Source organism: Ailuropoda melanoleuca, chromosome 8 (genome assembly GCF_002007445.2).
Source record: "Ailuropoda melanoleuca isolate Jingjing chromosome 8, ASM200744v2, whole genome shotgun sequence".
Classification (NCBI taxonomy): Eukaryota; Metazoa; Chordata; class Mammalia; order Carnivora; family Ursidae; genus Ailuropoda; species Ailuropoda melanoleuca.
Window position 1 is genome coordinate 41,964,605 of NC_048225.1, and position 15,133 is coordinate 41,979,737.

The 15,133-nt window shown below is 40.5% G+C and overlaps 1 protein-coding gene and 1 long non-coding RNA gene across 3 annotated transcripts in view; one reads left to right on the top strand and one right to left on the bottom strand.

Annotated features, from left to right (window-relative positions):
- Positions 1-5,653: 5,653 nt before the first annotated feature.
- LOC117803351 lies at positions 5,654-10,746 on the bottom strand. The gene is made up of 3 exons (XR_004627113.1): positions 9,848-10,746; positions 8,528-8,794; positions 5,654-5,889 (listed from the first exon to the last, which is right to left on the bottom strand). It is a non-coding gene; the product is annotated as an uncharacterized LOC117803351 (long non-coding RNA).
- Positions 10,747-14,340: 3,594 nt separating this feature from the next.
- The window catches only part of CTSC (cathepsin C), a 35,818-nt gene continuing 35,025 nt past the window's right edge, over positions 14,341-15,133 (top strand). Inside the window, exon 1 of one of the 2 annotated variants that reach the window (XM_011232027.3) lies at positions 14,341-14,811. In XM_011232027.3, the coding sequence (XP_011230329.1) occupies positions 14,640-14,811 (172 nt within the window). In that variant the 5' untranslated portion in view covers positions 14,341-14,639. The remainder of the gene's footprint in view (positions 14,812-15,133) is intronic. The other variant, XM_002925012.4, reaches the window with a different exon arrangement.

Here is a 15,133-nt window from a genome sequence, read left to right on the forward strand (position 1 = left end):
TAATACTCAAAGAGAAAGAGAGAAATCAAGAAATAGACTCGACTACAGGGAGGGGGGGATAGTGGAAATAGGTGCTGGTGATTAACGAGTGCACTTGTCCTCATGAACACGGGGTGATGTATGGAACTGTTGAATCTTGATATTGCACACCTGAAACGGATATAACACTGTATGTTAACTAACTGGAATTAAAACAAAACTTAAAAAATAATATCCATTGAATGCCCCATTATTAAGAAAACAAACAAGTAAACCAAAGGTGATGGATAGCAGAACATACAATTTTGAAGGTGATAAAAAGTTTTAAAACAAATAGAGTGCTCTTAAAATTCATTATGGGGGAGGGCAAATGCCTGAGAAGGCTGAGAAAAATATGAAAAAGAAGAATAAGGATCAAACTTGCTTTAAAGTCAATCAGTAAGACAAAACAAAATAAAACAAAGCATTCCATTATTTATAGGAATTGAATATATTCAAATGTGGTGTTCAAATTTAGAGTGAAATAAAATTTAATAAATGGTGTTGGTACCATTGCCTGAATGAAAAGACAACTGAACCCTTAAGTCACACAATATATAAAAACAGACCTTAGGTGCTTCAGAGATACAAAGTTAAAATTAAATAATCATTATTTTAAACATTTCAACCAATTTAAAACAGCTTAAAATATTTAAATTTAAAACAATTTAAAAGATTTATAACTCAGGGTAGGGAGGAGGTTTGCAAGGAGCAGGCAAGGCAGGGGTGTGGGGGGGTTCTTTGATGTTGCTGGTGTAACTGAATTAATGTGTATTTGCTCCTTGGTGAGTCACAGAAACTATGCCAGGTGGGATTGTTGCACAAAGCAAACTTTATTTGCAGCAAAAAAGGAGATCACAGGAAATAAGTTCCAAAACCGTAACTCCCCATGAATGGGCTCCTTTTATTTAGGATTAGGATGGATATTTAGAATAGGAAGCCTTGTCATCATATATAAAGGCAGGGATAAAGTGGTGCATGCATCTTAAAGAAACATGGATATACCTGCATTGTATGTTATGTAAACATAACATGTAAATGAGGCTTGTGTTCCTCCTTGGGTGGAGATTTTAGCATTCTAATGAGGTAAAGGTAACAGTTAGGCACTCCATGGGTCACTCCACCAATCTTCTCAGCGGGTGTGAGTTGAGGGTGGAGCACAAACTTCTCTGGGTTATTGGAGCCTCCAGGGCTCTTCACGAGGTAGTCATGATTGCTTGAGGGGTAGTTTTGTTGGTTTCCATCATGGGATGCTGCCTATCAGGTCTTTTGCCTGAGTTAAGAGATAAGCTGGAAAGAAAAGCTTAAGGAAAAACGTGGGGGAGGGTCAGTGGGTACAAGCAGATGGGCAGTAAAGGTCAGGTCTTGGGGTCTAACTCGTGATACTCGTGATACTCGTGATACTGGGAGAAGTGCTATATGCTAGGGCTGTTCTGGACACTCAGTCTTGCAATATCTACTTGACTCAGCAATGAGTTCCTGTCACCTTTGTATAGAAATAAAAGCAGTGAAAGAAAGAGAAAGAAAAAGAAAAAGGAGAAAAGAAAAGAAAGGAAAGGAAAAGAGAAAAGAAAAGAAAAGGGAAAGAAGGAAGGAAGGAAGGAAGGAAGGAAGGAAGGAAGGAAGGAAGGAAGGAAGGAAAAGAAAGCAGCTGTAGGAAGGATATATGTTCAAAAATTCTTACTGCAACATGGCTTGCAGTGGCAAAAAAGTAAGAATGCTAAAATACCTAGAAACAACCCAAACGCCCATTAAATAACAGTTAAATAGATTTGTTAAATGCCTTAAGTACCATGCACCTACGTTGTTTAAACAAATTCAATTTCTTGATGTGAAGAGATTTCTGTAGTTTAAGAATGAAAAAAAAAAATTGAGAGAGAGCATGAGCACACGTGAGCAGGTGGGGAAGGGGGAGGAGAGAGACTGAAGCAGGCTCCACACTCAGCCCAGAGATCAACTCAGGGCTCAAGAATGAAAAATTTTTATTAAAAATGAAATCGGATCAAGAAGAAATGTATAGAATCTGCTCCCATTTCATAAAAATAAACCTCAAAATTCATACTCACTTATTCTGTGACAGCACTATAAAAAGCATTTCACATTTTCACTCATTCAAAACTTCACTACAACCCTGTGATATAGGTACTACTATGATCCCAGTTTTACTAAAGTAGAAGCTGAGTCAGAGAAGATAGCTTCCTGACAGTCACACAGATAGTAAGAAGTGGTGCCAGGATTCAAACTACGGTATTCGTGATCTAGAATCTGTGCACTTATGCACCACGTGCCCTGTTTCTTATGCATGTTTGTAAATGGCTGGTAAGTTTCGTAAAAGATCTGGAAGTAGACACACCAGGAAGTGAACACAGATTACCTTGCTTGGCAGGGTGGGAATGAGAAGGAAAAGGAAAAGGGGTGGGGGGGGGATGTACTTGGTATAAATTTAAATAAAATTTATTGAATTTTATATCTCATTACATAATGCATAAATATGGTTAAAGGAACAAAAATCAGCAGTAGCAACTGAAGGAGAATAAATTACACATCCCCAAAATATACCTCTTTGGCATATTGATTATTTTAAGCTGGTCATTTTTAAGAAACAGCAGACACAAGTGAAGCTCTGAAAACCCAGTAGAAGTTAGAAGAGAAGTTAACAAGGGAAATCTCCATTTGTAAGGGTGTCACCCTCACTGTACCAGGAAGATGGGAATGACTCTAAATCTCTAGAAACTGTTATCAATGGAGACGGCACAGACTTAAATCTCTAGAACAACCTTATTTGTGTTTACTGTGCTTTTCCTGGTAACCTCCTATCACTGACTCCCCACCATGAATATCTTTTGTCCTTAGCGGAAGATGGTATTTAACGCGATGGCTTTGGCCACTTTGGAGAGTTACTTAGTTTTCCTGGTGTTATCAGACTCAAATTTATCTGTGCATCCGATGCACAGTAAGCCAATGTCTGACACCACTTTTGAAGCAAAGAAAGCTTTATGATCAGAAGGACAGCTCAACAAGAAGGCAGGGGCTTATTCTCAAAGCTGCCTTGTCCTGTTGAGCCTATGGACAACTCATATGTTTGGAAGTGAATACAGGAGTGGAGGGTGAGGGGCTTCTTGAAACCTTGGGAATGGGGGGCTTGAAACAATCTGGAGGTATGCATTCTTCCAGACAATGAGGTGACTTTGGGACCTAGTACATCAGGTATGTCAGATAATTTCAAAACAAATGTTACCATCGAGTTCCTATTAGTTTTCTACAATCAGTGGGTAAACAGAGTAGGAGTGGAAAAGGCAAATTTAATGATTGATAAGAGGTACGTAAAACATAATAAAGTAGGGAACCAAACAAAATGTGGAGCTAAGTTAATAATGCAACTAATACAACTATAATTCTGCTTATGCATCCACAGCAGGTCCAGGAACCAGGTGTCCAGCCTCACGGGGTCTCGCCTATGTATACAGCAGGTATACATGTTAGGAAACTTTTGTCTTTCTCCTATCAATCTCTGTTATATCAATTTAATTATTAAACTGTCCAAAGAACCTAGAAAGGAAGAAGGGAGACGTTTTCCACCCCTACAGAACAAAAAAAAATGTTGATAAATTTGAGGTCATTTTTCCTCAGAGTTGTTACCTTAATTGTACCCACATTAAAGTTATTTGTATATTTAACTATATATCTAATATATATATATATATATAAATTCTAAGGGTACTAAATGTTTATAAAGAGGAATGCATAAATCAGTGTGATTATGTCAACTTAAATAATAAAAAGTAATGATAAATAATAAGTCAACTTATTTTCAACTTATTAAAATGAAATATTTTAAATGTTCCCATATCATTACTTGGGTGAGTTATCTGATTCTTAGAAAAGGGATGCTCTTTCTCTACTTGGAGAAATGGACAGTCTTGACCTTGAAACCTGTCATCCTGGTCTGGTTTTGCTTTTCATCCAAAAGCTCTACAGTTTTGCTATTTTAGAATTCACCTTGGTTGATTTCATGTTTCCTTGTCAGTGATAACACATACAAAAAAGAGAACTCAAGTCAAAACACAAAACTTTGAAATAAAATGCTGAGACATGAGTTAGCCTCCCTATTGCCCAACATGTGTTTGTAACCTCACTTCAGGATAGCAAACCAAACAACTGTGGAGTAGTCCAGGGTCAACTTCCAAACTAACCCACACAGGTATATTAACTTAAAATTCCAGATGTTGCTGGGGCTCTCAGGCTGGTCCCTTGTACTACGTGAATGTCCCTGGAAATGAACAATATGAAGTAAGACATATAAAATGTCTCAGGGCACAAACATTTGCCACACAAACACAAATGAAACTTTGCTTCCAATCAACCTGATTCTTAAAGCTGGATAGTAAAGAGTTTCAATCCACATTTAATAGTATTTTTTAAAGATTTTATTTATTTGAGAGAGAGACAATGAGAGAGAAAGAGAGCATGAGCAAGGGGTGTGGGGGGGCAGAAGGAGAGGGACAAGCAGACTCACCACTGAGCAGGGAGCCCCCCGACATGGGGCTCCATCTCAGGACCCTGGGATCACGACCCGAGCTGAAGGCAGATGCTTAACCGACTGAGCCACCCAGATGCCCCAACATCTAATAAGTATTAATTGAACACTGTGAACATTTATTAGGGAAAACCTCACTAAAATGGAGTCTGGAGGTTTGGCAGTGGGAGCTCTCATGCTAATCAACTGTTATCAACTGCTAATCCAGACAGACGTTGCACATGGTCATTGCTTTAGTTCCTACTTCACTGTCCCAACAGCAGGAAGAAAGGCTCCCTCTACCCTGCAGTAGTTCAGCCAGTGAGCACTGACAACTTAGCCTATGAGGAGCCGCTATCCCTCCAAATCCCCGCATACCCCAGTGGACTCTGTGTTTCTAACAGCCTCTCCAACTTCCTCCTTTCCTCTATAAAAGAGCATTTCTCTCCTTTATTCTGCTGACTTGCCAATGGTTCTGCCATAGCTTGCTTGTCCTAGACTGCAGTTCTCTGCTATTCCCGAATAAGCCTGTCTTTTGCTGGTAAAATAACTAGGAGTTTTATTTTTTTAAAGTTCAAAGCACCTACTGTGTGTTGTAAATACCATGGTGAACAAGACAGAGAAGTCCCAAGCCTCATGGAGCTTATGTTCCAGTAGAGGAGAAACATAATAAACAAGAAAATTGAATAATTACAGGCAGTTTTAGGTGTTACATAGAAATAAACGGAGTAATAAAACTGAATAGCTGGAGAAGGCAACTTCAGATAGCATGGGTAGAGGAGGCCTTTCTGAGAAGGTGAAATATTTATCAGTGACAATGTCAGAAACAGTGAGAATGAGCAGCCATGTGAATAGAGAAGTAATTTCAGGCAGAGAGGATAGCAGAGTACAAAGGTAAAGAAGAGAGGAGAAATCTAGAGGGTCTGAGGATCAAACAGAAGGTGAGGGTTCCCAGTACAGTGAGCAATTGGAGGAACAAAGAAATAGGGAGCAGTTCATGCAGATCTTTCCTGTAGAATTTTCTTCAAAGATGATAAAAAGGTAACCTATTGGGAAGTAGTCAGCTTTCCAATATTGGGAGTAACTTGGTATGATTTACATTTAAATTAAAAAAACACACAATGTTGAGGGTAGACTTAGTGTGATACATTGGCTCATCAGATGGAAGGTATGGGAAAAGGAAGAGTCAAAGATGACAGTTAGCTTGTACATTACATTCAAGAAAAAAGCGGATGAAAGTAGAAGCTAACTATGGTTGTTCAGCAAGAAAGGATGGCATATTTGACCAGAGTGATGGTGGAAAGGGAACAAAATGGACACATTCATTACATCTGCTGGCTCTCACTCTGTGTGACCTACAGGATTACTCATGTCTATCAGTAAAAAATAATCCTTCTTAAAAATTTCATTTCCAAAACTTGTTTTATTTCACAGAAGGAAATAGTGAAGTGAGAATGGGATCATATAGTAGAAACTATCTCCGTACCTTATGGTTCCACAGTTGCCTCAACATACGCATCTTCTGTCCAGTTCACTTGTAGAACCTTTCTTTCTCTTAATTTTATATCTGACTGCATCAATAAGGAGACCATGCTTCTCTTCTGAAATTGCATTCCAGCAATCTAACGAAAAACCAGAAAGTCTTCGGTTGGTTATCAGACCTATCTATACTCACGAGCAGTGTGGCTACGGAAAAGTGACTTATGTTTCCTGAACCCCATTTTCCTTATCTGTAAAGTGGGAGTAATGATATCTGTAAGACTGCTATCAGATTTACATAACATGTGAATGTATTGTGCAAGTTATGATAAGCTATTCAAATAGAAAGTACAATAATTCTTTTTCTAACTTCATCAGCTCATATTCCATCAAATGCAAGGATGCCCTCCTCCAATTTTTATATCTTAACTGAGTAAACCTAGAATATTACCACCCCTCATATACAAAAATGACACTAATGACCCCAATCAGTAGGGAACATGGCTTAAGCAGTTTTTTCCATTCTTGCAGTTGTGTTTGTGGTCGGAAAACCACACTTTCTGCTCATCTTTATTTGCCTCGTGACCAAGGACACACATTTTTGGGAGACTCTCAGGGTGTACAATTATTCTAGCGAAGAAATTTTCAGCATGTGCTCCAAGAACCCATGGGAACTCACGGGACTTTTTCAGGAGTTCGTAAGGTTCTTCTTTTTTTCAACTACATATCTGTAAGATGCTGGGTATTCTTTATATTCTTCAACCAAAACAACATATCACAACATATGCAATGTGGAAACAGATAATACAACACTTTTCCATTAGCCCAGGCATCCGAATTTGTAAAATGATAAAACAATGTTACTCTTCTATTTTTTGTTTTTGAAAATATAGCTATATTTTTTAGAAGTGTGTTACTTTTACTTTATTGTTATTATTCAACAATAATTAAGTCAATACTTTTTACTTTCAATTTCTAATAGGGGAAATATTGCAGATATAACCCATATACACAAAAGCTCTTTGGAGTCTTCATAATCTTTAAGAATGCAAAGGGGTCCTAAGAACAAAAAGTGTGAGAAACACTATAGTGCCACCAGCCAACCTGGGCAGCATTCCTAAGCAACCCTCTTATTTCAGCCAGGGTAAGCTCTAATTAGCTTGTTTTCATGTACAGAAAGCTAACCAATTACTTACTTCTTCTGCCCTCCTTCCTGCATAGGATCTCTCCTTTCTTTCATAAATTTTATAGAGAGGATGAATGAGTGAATATTGGCCAGGCTCTGCCAAAAAGTTTGAGGTACAAAAATAATATAGTCCTGCTATCAAGGATCGTGGATCCTGGTGGAAAAAGCAGTCAGTCAGATAATTACAATGAATCATGAACACAGGAATATGGGGTGACACAAGAGGGCATTCTGCCATCTGCCTAGGAGATCAAAGGACAGAAACAGTACTCGGGACATCACAAGACCTCAACAAATGGTCCAGTGTCCTTTTAACGCTTGTGGATCAACCCCTACTTCCAAACAGAAGTCCCCCACTGTAGGTGCCATGGTACCTCACTGCTCCCGTTCCTCTTTAAGAGAGAACCTACATAGGAGTGCAGTTGGCTGACAGCCTCCACCTGTAATGACTTCAGGAAATGAAATGCACCCCAGGTACTAAGGCCTGGCCATTTCTGCCCAAGTCAAGCTCATCTCTGCTATGCTGGCTGAAACTATCTCAAAGTTGTAATCCTGAGTCTCTTTCTCCTCAACCTACCTTCCTTCCTTCCTTCCTTCTTTCCTTCCTTCCTTCCACAGGGGTCAGAACTACATTGTAATCTGAGGCTGTCCCCTCCTATTCCTCTTCCCTCTCCACTTTCTCTTTTATGGGCATTAGTCCCTAATAAATTCTCCGAGTCTCAGTTTTATTTCCAATAAAATAGATAGCCTCTTCCTCATACAATTGTGTAATAATTAAATGACCTAATATATGTGAATTATCTTGGTACAATATAAATTCCTAAATAAATAAAATTACTATGATTATTATGACTCCCAATGACAGAGGTGTACACAAAACCAAATAACATGCTACAATGAGATGTCAAGTTCTTTTTTTCTCTATTACTAAGATCTTTTGCTGTTTTATTTATTTATTTTAGATTTTATTTATTTGAGAGAGAGAGAGAACAAGAAGTGAGGAGGGGCAGAGGGAGAGAGAGGGAGAAGCAGGCTCCCCACTGAGCAGGGAGCCTGATGTGGGGCTCTATTCCAGGACCTGGAGATCATGACCCAAGCCCGAGGCAGATGCTTAACTGAGCCACCCAGGTGCTCCAAATTTTCATTGTTTTAGTATGCATTCCAGAACAGTGGCTTTCAAACTTATGCTCAAGGCAGGGAACTTGGAAATCATGATGCTCTTTGTTCTTTACCATGAGATATAGATATATTTATGTCCATCATATTATTCATTCATTCAACAAATATTTGAGAATTTATTGTGTGCCAAAAATTATTCAGGGTNTGACCTACAGGATTACTCATGTCTATCAGTAAAAAATAATCCTTCTTAAAAATTTCATTTCCAAAACTTGTTTTATTTCACAGAAGGAAATAGTGAAGTGAGAATGGGATCATATAGTAGAAACTATCTCCGTACCTTATGGTTCCACAGTTGCCTCAACATACGCATCTTCTGTCCAGTTCACTTGTAGAACCTTTCTTTCTCTTAATTTTATATCTGACTGCATCAATAAGGAGACCATGCTTCTCTTCTGAAATTGCATTCCAGCAATCTAACGAAAAACCAGAAAGTCTTCGGTTGGTTATCAGACCTATCTATACTCACGAGCAGTGTGGCTACGGAAAAGTGACTTATGTTTCCTGAACCCCATTTTCCTTATCTGTAAAGTGGGAGTAATGATATCTGTAAGACTGCTATCAGATTTACATAACATGTGAATGTATTGTGCAAGTTATGATAAGCTATTCAAATAGAAAGTACAATAATTCTTTTTCTAACTTCATCAGCTCATATTCCATCAAATGCAAGGATGCCCTCCTCCAATTTTTATATCTTAACTGAGTAAACCTAGAATATTACCACCCCTCATATACAAAAATGACACTAATGACCCCAATCAGTAGGGAACATGGCTTAAGCAGTTTTTTCCATTCTTGCAGTTGTGTTTGTGGTCGGAAAACCACACTTTCTGCTCATCTTTATTTGCCTCGTGACCAAGGACACACATTTTTGGGAGACTCTCAGGGTGTACAATTATTCTAGCGAAGAAATTTTCAGCATGTGCTCCAAGAACCCATGGGAACTCACGGGACTTTTTCAGGAGTTCGTAAGGTTCTTCTTTTTTTCAACTACATATCTGTAAGATGCTGGGTATTCTTTATATTCTTCAACCAAAACAACATATCACAACATATGCAATGTGGAAACAGATAATACAACACTTTTCCATTAGCCCAGGCATCCGAATTTGTAAAATGATAAAACAATGTTACTCTTCTATTTTTTGTTTTTGAAAATATAGCTATATTTTTTAGAAGTGTGTTACTTTTACTTTATTGTTATTATTCAACAATAATTAAGTCAATACTTTTTACTTTCAATTTCTAATAGGGGAAATATTGCAGATATAACCCATATACACAAAAGCTCTTTGGAGTCTTCATAATCTTTAAGAATGCAAAGGGGTCCTAAGAACAAAAAGTGTGAGAAACACTATAGTGCCACCAGCCAACCTGGGCAGCATTCCTAAGCAACCCTCTTATTTCAGCCAGGGTAAGCTCTAATTAGCTTGTTTTCATGTACAGAAAGCTAACCAATTACTTACTTCTTCTGCCCTCCTTCCTGCATAGGATCTCTCCTTTCTTTCATAAATTTTATAGAGAGGATGAATGAGTGAATATTGGCCAGGCTCTGCCAAAAAGTTTGAGGTACAAAAATAATATAGTCCTGCTATCAAGGATCGTGGATCCTGGTGGAAAAAGCAGTCAGTCAGATAATTACAATGAATCATGAACACAGGAATATGGGGTGACACAAGAGGGCATTCTGCCATCTGCCTAGGAGATCAAAGGACAGAAACAGTACTCGGGACATCACAAGACCTCAACAAATGGTCCAGTGTCCTTTTAACGCTTGTGGATCAACCCCTACTTCCAAACAGAAGTCCCCCACTGTAGGTGCCATGGTACCTCACTGCTCCCGTTCCTCTTTAAGAGAGAACCTACATAGGAGTGCAGTTGGCTGACAGCCTCCACCTGTAATGACTTCAGGAAATGAAATGCACCCCAGGTACTAAGGCCTGGCCATTTCTGCCCAAGTCAAGCTCATCTCTGCTATGCTGGCTGAAACTATCTCAAAGTTGTAATCCTGAGTCTCTTTCTCCTCAACCTACCTTCCTTCCTTCCTTCCTTCTTTCCTTCCTTCCTTCCACAGGGGTCAGAACTACATTGTAATCTGATGCTGTCCCCTCCTATTCCTCTTCCCTCTCCACTTTCTCTTTTATGGGCATTAGTCCCTAATAAATTCTCCGAGTCTCAGTTTTATTTCCAATAAAATAGATAGCCTCTTCCTCATACAATTGTGTAATAATTAAATGACCTAATATATGTGAATTATCTTGGTACAATATAAATTCCTAAATAAATAAAATTACTATGATTATTATGACTCCCAATGACAGAGGTGTACACAAAACCAAATAACATGCTACAATGAGATGTCAAGTTCTTTTTTTCTCTATTACTAAGATCTTTTGCTGTTTTATTTATTTATTTTAGATTTTATTTATTTGAGAGAGAGAGAGAACAAGAAGTGAGGAGGGGCAGAGGGAGAGAGAGGGAGAAGCAGGCTCCCCACTGAGCAGGGAGCCTGATGTGGGGCTCTATTCCAGGACCTGGAGATCATGACCCAAGCCCGAGGCAGATGCTTAACTGAGCCACCCAGGTGCTCCAAATTTTCATTGTTTTAGTATGCATTCCAGAACAGTGGCTTTCAAACTTATGCTCAAGGCAGGGAACTTGGAAATCATGATGCTCTTTGTTCTTTACCATGAGATATAGATATATTTATGTCCATCATATTATTCATTCATTCAACAAATATTTGAGAATTTATTGTGTGCCAAAAATTATTCAGGGTGCTAGGATTACAAAAGAGAACAAGATTTGGAGCCTATTGCTAATTAAGAGGGATAAGTTTTTTTTTTTTTTTAAAAGATTTCNTTCATTGTTTTAGTATGCATTCCAGAACAGTGGCTTTCAAACTTATGCTCAAGGCAGGGAACTTGGAAATCATGATGCTCTTTGTTCTTTACCATGAGATATAGATATATTTATGTCCATCATATTATTCATTCATTCAACAAATATTTGAGAATTTATTGTGTGCCAAAAATTATTCAGGGTGCTAGGATTACAAAAGAGAACAAGATTTGGAGCCTATTGCTAATTAAGAGGGATAAGTTTTTTTTTTTTTTAAAGATTTCATTTATTTATGTGACAGCCAGCGAGAGAGGGAACACAGCAGGGGAGTGGGAGAGGAAGCAGGCTCCCAGCGGAGGAGCCCCATGTGGAACTCGATCCCAGAACGCCGGGATCACGCCCTGAGCCGAAGGCAGATGCTTAACAACTGCACTACCCAGGCGCCCCTAAGAGGGATAAGTTTTCTAATAGAAATACAATAATAAATGCAGTCAGATCTCCATTGAGATCTGTATTAATTCATTTTGTCTTCTAAAACCAGATGAAGGAGATAGGGAATACAATTATGCATATTTTATAGATGAGAAAATCAAGGCACAAAAAGAAGTAAAATAACTTCAAGTTCTTCAAGTTCAAACAGCTGGTGAGAGGCAGAGGCCAGGCTTCCCTCTCAAGCAGAGTGACTTGAGTCCTTGCTAATGTTTAAGCCAGTGATTCTCAAACAGTAGCTGTATCAGGAACTCTGGAAAGGCGATTGTTAAAGCACAGATTCCTGGGACCTACCCAGACATTTTCTTATTCAGTAGGTTATGAGGTAGGCGTCAGGAATTTGTTTTTTTACAAAATCCAAAAAGATGAGGCTGCTGCTGGTCCTATTGGTTCTGGGACCACACTTTGGGAACTACCTCTAAGCAATGCTGCTTCTCTTGTTAAACTGATCTGAGCACCAGATTCTAGTTTGCATATAAAATCAATTTTGTACAGGGGCACCTGGTTGGCTGAGTCAGTTCAGCATCTGTCTTCAGCCGGGGTCATGATCCCTGGCTCCTGGGATCAAGGCCCTCACTGGGCTCCCTGCTCAGCAGGGAGTCTGCTTCTTCCTCTCCCTCTGCCCCTCCCCCTGCTTGTGCGCAGGCACATGCTCTCTCTCTCTCTCAAATAAATAAATAACATTAAAAAAAAAGACTATTTAAACTTTCTTCAAGAGTAAGTATTCTACTTTGATTACACCTATCAAAGAAATTTCCAACAGGACTGTTCAACTCTTCAATATTGACAACCTAGTAAAAGTTTTAATGTTTTAACAACAAATAACTTGCTTTCTCAGGGACTTAGAAAGGCACTGCTACTAGGCCAGGTATCTCTAAGTGTGTGAGTTTAATTACATGATGTCAACTTTCAATCTTAAGTATAGGGTTATAAAATCTAAAAGGCCCCACCCTTGCCTTTGCAGTTTGTGCCTTCATTACAGAGTATAGCCACTTGTGAGGTTTCAAGAGTAACTCCTCCTGCCACATTGAAATTTGGCTTTCAGGCTTAGAAACCAAGGTAAGGTTATATCAGGGAGAAGAAAATTTCCCTCTACCCTTCAAAAGTTCTCCTGGCTGGGCTAAGTATTAAATTGACATGGACCAGATTAACAGGAGGAAATAAAATGTGATTTTGTCTGTACGGGAACCCCACATACACGAGCAGTTCAAAGCCAGAAGGGTAAAATGAGGTATATATGCCAACCTGAGCTAAGGAAGGGATAGGGGCCTGACGCCTCCAAGGGGAGGGGTACGATTCACAGGGCAGTAATAAGAGCAGGTGTTTGGTTAGATGTTTGCTCTGCTGTACAGATAGGTCAATCAGAAAAAAATGTATCTTTGGTAATAAGTCTCATTCTGAGAAAGATCCCCATTTGGATTTTTGTAGGTAGTTGAGGGGCAAAAAAGTTTCTCTTGACACTGTAGTCTTGATTGCCTTCAGCCCAAAACAGTCCACATGCATAAGTGGCATATTTTGAGGAGACTTGCTCTGAACCCTTTCACTTATGTATTTAACACCCCAAGACAATTTCTGAGTGTTTTTAAGTCAGAATCTAGGGAGACAAAGGTTAATCATGTGAATAATGTGCATATTTACTTGTAACCAGTGTGATGAGGGCAAAATACACGGGCCCTACAGGGCAGGGACCCAAAAGTCTATTTTGTTCATCACTTGCCCTTGATGCTGACACAAGGCCTGACACACATAACGGGCTGTGTGTGCAAAAGGAGCCCCAACTTCCACCAACCGCCAGAAAAATCAGAGGAGCCCTCACAGAAAAGGGTGGTTTTTAAACTAAGCAAAGAGGCACTTGGAAACATTGCTACCTAATAATTTTTGGCAGTCATACTGGCACACTGGAACCCACTCATAAGACCAGCTTTCTCCCACCAGCTTCCTTCCTCACTCTGGGCAAGTTACTTCCTCTCTCTGAGCCTCCTGCTTTTCATCTGGAAGAGAAGGGGTTGAGCTACATAATCTCTGACAGCTTTTGTGCATGTGTGTGCGTTTCTGTTAACTAAATCGAATAAAGTTTGCAGGGGGAAAAGACAACGAATATACAAAAACTGCAAGTTTGCACTACAAATGAATTCTCTTGTGGATAATAAACAACATTAACAGGAAACTAGACAAAACCAAGCAAAAAAAAAAAAAGGTTGTGAAAGTTTTGGAAAACGGAAGGCGGAACAGTTCTCAAACAGCTAGGGTGACTGGGGGTGGCAAGTAAAATTTTTTCGGGGGCGGAGGACTGAGTTGCTGAGGACGAAGTGGGGATGAGAAGCAAGTAAAAGAAAACCTCACTGGTTAGACCCCTCTCTCTCTGGGACTCACCTTCTGTCTGTTCCCTCCCTCCACCCCTCGCCTCACCTTCTTCAGTCTCCCCTCCCCCCCCCCGACTTTGTCTCCGNTTTTTTTTTTTTTTTTTTTTTTTTTTTTTTTTTTTTTTTTTTTTTTTTTTTTTTTTTTTGTCTCCGCCACTTTTTGATCTTTGGCTGCCTCCCCGCCCACACACATTCTCTTTCTCTCCAAGTCCCCCCCACCCCGCCCCGTTACTTTTCAAGGAGCAAAGTCACTGTGGCTCTTAAATCGTATTTTGAGACGTCCCATGATCATAGAACGTGTGCCTCGCTTCTCTCCGGGCTCAAGGTCCAGCCGCAGCCAGGGGCAAAGCAGCAGGTACTCGGGAGGCCTCACCTGCGGGGAGGAGCTGCTCCCGGGCGCCCCTCCCCCAGGCCCGGCGCCCCAGACCCCGCCCCCGCGCCCCTGGGTCGCGGGTTTCCGGCAGCTCCGGCTATTTTAAGGCACGCGCTGTCCGCATAGTCTTGCTCTCGGCTCTGTGCTGTCTGGCTACGTGTCTCGCCTTTTCCCCTCCGGAGCCCCGCCAGCATGGGTCCTTGGCCCCGCTCGCTGCTGGCCGCCCTCCTCCTGCTCCTCTCCGGCGTCGGCACCGCGCACTGCGACACACCTGCCAACTGCACCCACCCTGAGCTGCTGGGCACGTGGGTCTTCCAGGTGGGCCCTGTTGGTTCCCAGCGCAACGTCAACTGCTCGGTTATGGGTAAGCCGCCGGCGCCCCCGGACTCTCCCCCTACCCTGTTTAGTCCCGGACTCCCCGAGCTCTTCTTCCCGTAGCGCCCACGTAGAGCGCCCCCACCCGGTGCCGGTAGGAAGCCGGGTGGACCTAGAGCCCCTTGGGGTGCCCTTTCCCGCTCCAGGGCCGAGAAGGCAAAGTTCAGCAGCTGAGAACTTCTAACTTCAAGTTTCCTTGATTATTATCGGACCTAAACACTTTCTTCAGGAACTTTTCCCCCTCTGAGTTTTTGTGTTTTGGTCTGTTTAGTTTGGAAGAGAGTTGAGACCGTGCAGTCTTCTGATCTCCC